A 4,147-nucleotide genomic window follows, 5' to 3' on the forward strand; every position below is an offset into this window, starting at 1 on the left:
TTAATTTTTATTATTATGAGTAAAAACGTGAAAAAAGGCAATGAGCAATTTGGCAAAGAAATGTTCTACAAACTGCAAGAAATTAGTAGAAATAGAAAGTTATTATTCTTTATAGCTTTAAGCAAAATGATAAAATATTTGATTTGAAATGGTATTATTTAAAATTATTTTACAGAATTAATATAGCATATTGTATTAATAGGTGTTTAAAGTCATTTCCTTGTTTGTTTATTCATTTTTACTTATATATCTCTACATATCTTGTCTAAAGTTGCTCATTGCCTTTTTCCCATTTTTTCAAAAGAAATCAGGCCAATGTTTAGGTCCCAAAGGGTTAGGCTTACAGACACTGTCCAGCTCCATAAATTGGTCAAAACTGATAAACTAGAGTTGTTTTTCCTCCCCCTATATTTTCACAAATACTGTTCCCTTCCTTATAATGCATTTTAATCAGGCCAGGTGTGCTCAATTCTCAATTCTCCTGCCCAGTGACAACCTAGTTTCCATAATCAGACGAAGCTTGTGTGCGTAGTTTGATGGATCAGCAGTGGTTATTTTTATGCATGCAAAGAAATCAGTTACTTTATGAAAGCTGTGTTGTTTTATTAGCACAAACATCCTCTTGATGTATAGATATACCACACAATTCACTTTGTTGTTAAAATCCTACTCTGGTGTGCTGAAAATTGAAATAGATCCAAAGGTATAAAAATAGAACCACATTAAAGAAGAAAAGAAATCTCATGTTGGCAAAAATGTGTTAGCATTTCACTGTGATTGGCTGCTGGATTGTAATCGGCTTTAACTGGTCGCTGTCTTTGACTGGCACTATGTTCTCCTGGATTTAATGTGGCACACGCCAGCCAAAACCTATTACTAGTCTAGTCTAGTGTAGAGTCAGTGTTACAGAATTCACCATCTCATTGGCGAAATTTAAAGACACCATCAGATCTTTCCTCATCAAGATGCTTAAAAGGGAGTCTAACTATGACAGATGGTTACATTAACAACTTATGATTTGAAAATGAGACAATGAAAGTAGAATATTGCAAAAACTCCCTCGGAAGACTTTCTAAATGTTAAAAAGTCCAGAGGCTAACACTTCCCCCCTGAATCATACAGGGGTAAGCATTCTTTTGGTTTTCTGTTTTAAAAGCTGTTCAGTCAAATTTGGGAATGAGGGAGAGCTCCCAGTAGAAATGCATTGTTTGTCAGAATATGTGAGCAGCATCGTGAATTGCACTGTCAGCCTTAAAATGTGATCATGCAAAAACCATCAAATGGCTCAGCGCTGTAACAGAATTAAAAAGTAAAAGTTCTGTCAAACTGCTTGGCTGACACTGTTTCCTGGTCTGCTTTGTGCTGATAAAAGGCTCTCGGGTCGTTAAACAGCCTTAGCTTTCCGAATCCACTCCCCATTGTCTCAAAGCTCAATACCCTGAGTTCATTTTAAACTTTGTTTGAACAGTCTTCTGGGGAAGTGTCACTCTTGTGCAGTCAGACTCATTTTTGATGCTCGTCTGACTGATTCTATTTTTGTGTTTAGCAACCGTTGAGTTCCGATCCTCGATGGACGGCGGAGTCTGCACTCAGGAGCCCTCTATTAAGTCATCTATGGTCATGCCCACTAAGAAATCTGTCACTTACTCGAGTGACCTTCAGGATACCCCCGCCAAGCCACCGCTGTACCACAAACAGCCTCCTGCTCTCCCTCCAAAGCCTTTCTCTAGGATCCCAAACCATAGCACAGGTCAGTAGTCTTCGTTAACGCTCAGTTTCCCTTTTATAAACCAATATATAGTAATTTTTTCTGCTTATTATTCATATCATTATCTCTGTCTAATGTAAGTCCAGAGTTGATCATGCATTAGGTTGTGTGTGTGCATGTTTGAGTGTGTGTATCTGTCAGTCTGCACATAATCATGCAAACTACTGGACCAATTAGCCTAATACTTTGTGTGCGTATGGCTGTATACTCAAGGATTTCTCAGGGTTGTTGAAAAATTGTCGAAAAACCTGTTGTAATTTCTATTTTATACTTTCATTGATTCTTGACTCCAAACTCCTTTTAACTGGCCAGTAGGTTTTCCAGGAAAAAAAAGAAAGAAAAACAAGCATTTCCATGTGTTGCATGCCATAATTTGTCATTTGTTGAGGCTCAAAGCAGGCATCCATAGAAAAGTGAGATGAATTAGTCAGCATTTCAGTTGTCTTTGCCCCATATACAGAGGCTACGTCCTCACTGCAGCGGCTGTGGGTTCAATTCCGTCTTTGGCCCTTTGCTGCATGTGATCCCCTCTCCCTCCCCCTTTCATGCTTAAGCTGTCCTATCCAAATAAAGGCAAAAAAGCCCAAAATATAATCTTTAAAAAAAAATTGCCCCATCGCTACCGATTGTCTGATGGAAAAAATAATCAAGAATGGCTGCGATCATCCCGGGTGACACTCTTTTGAACTTTTGAAGTTATTTCACCTCCCCAGACTGTGCAAAAAATGCAAAATTGTCACTATAAGTAATGAGTACTTGTTTTGACAAATGAGAGATGACTGCTGTTGCTTTAAACCCTACCTGCGTTGCCACACATGTGCACAGGATTATAGTAGTCTCATTAAATTCCCCTGTGGTTAGGTCAGCTGAGCTCTCTCTGTCATTGTCAATCTGTCAGTCAGAGGGAAGTGGCATTACCCTGGCCTAATTCCCAGCACTCAGCACTGACGTCTGAGCCTTGTCTGATCATCCATGAGCTCTGTCTATCTGTCTGCACCAGAACTGTACTGGGTGTGATACAACACCAGTTAACCCACTTTAAATGTGCAGTAATCATTTCTGTCCTGTTATACGTTCTAGATTCTTGCCAGCCAATGAAGTTGCCCTGTATGCCCGGAGGAAAGCACTCTCCACCTCTGCCTCCCAAGAAAGTGATGATTTGTGTGCCTCCAGGGGGGCTGGACTCCCCTTCTCCATCCCCCAATAACCTCTGCACTCTACCCCAAAAGTGCGCCCCTCCCCAGGGCATGCCCATCCACCACGGCACCCTGCTGCCCTCTCAGCTCGCCGCTCTGTCCAGTCTTCACCAGAGCCACGGTCACCCGCTCCAGCTTCAGTACGGCAGCTTGCACGCGCCCAGCCGCATCATCGAGGAGCTCAATAAAACCCTGGCGCTCTCCATGCAGAGGTTTGAAAGGTTAGTGGTCATCATGCTCCGGTCATTAAATCTGATTGTCCTCCAGTGAAGGCAGAGTGGGATTATGGATCTGCCTCTGTTTGTTTATCTGTGTGTACATCACTTAGAATATTTTGGTTGGATTTTGGCAAAACTTAAATATGTGTCAATGTTTCATGCTGGATTTAGCAAAGGGGGTCATTGCTTTTTAAGTCCCAAGACAAGACAGGAAAGTCTCAAGTCAAGTCCTAAACTTTGAGTTTTGTTTCCTAAATAAGTTGTAATGTGCTCCTTAAAAATGTAATGCCAATTTTGAATTTACAAAGAGTTACAATTTGTATTTATTTGTTGAAACAACTTTGTTAAAAACTTGCTTTGCTGTTAAGCTAACATTAGCTAAGCATTAGCTCGCTAACAATGTTTAAAATTAACTTGAATAACTGTTCTTTGTGCAGCTTAAAATAATGAACAAAGTTAGGAGTTTTTTCCATCTGTAATTCTTTGACATACTGCAATTTGTTTTTAAGTTGAGCACGGCATAGGTTATTATCTTTTATCTGTTATATTTGGTATCTTTTTATCCAACTGGTGCTCAGAAACGTAAAGGTAGTTCTTCATGATTCTCGCCTGCGATTTAGCTGAATGCTGTCCTTTTGGTTCAGACAAAGTGGATCTGGGGAATTAAGTGTCAGTTTGCTGTGAATGAGCATCATTGAGGTTCATTGATTCAGGAAATAAAGAAAAATGAAATGATTTGTGGCACAGCTTTTAAATAACATAGTTTTTCATCTCTGTGCTTAAGGGGAATTTGCATTTTAAAGTCAAAACCTTCAAGTCCAAGTGAGGTCATGAATCATTGGTGTTAAAGTCAAATTGCAAGTATTTTTGGATTTTGTCAATTCAAGTCTAAAGTCATCAAGTTTGTGACTCGAGTCTAGCACCTCTGGAATTTTAACATTTCACCAAAGGCAGTTATGGCTTGA

At 39.6% G+C, this 4,147-nt stretch overlaps 1 protein-coding gene across 1 annotated transcript; it reads left to right on the top strand.

The window, feature by feature from the left end:
- Positions 1 to 1,546: 1,546 nt before the first annotated feature.
- Positions 1,547 to 3,185, top strand: LOC121963467 (phosphatase and actin regulator 1-like; the record flags this gene model as incomplete). Its single annotated transcript, XM_042513750.1, has 2 exons — positions 1,547 to 1,750; positions 2,849 to 3,185. Coding segments are annotated over 2 exons (541 nt in total), but the record flags the coding sequence as incomplete, so codon positions are not given.
- Positions 3,186 to 4,147: the final 962 nt, after the last annotated feature.

The sequence above is a fragment of the Plectropomus leopardus genome, unplaced genomic scaffold (assembly GCF_008729295.1).
Source record: "Plectropomus leopardus isolate mb unplaced genomic scaffold, YSFRI_Pleo_2.0 unplaced_scaffold11355, whole genome shotgun sequence".
Classification (NCBI taxonomy): domain Eukaryota; kingdom Metazoa; phylum Chordata; class Actinopteri; order Perciformes; family Serranidae; genus Plectropomus; species Plectropomus leopardus.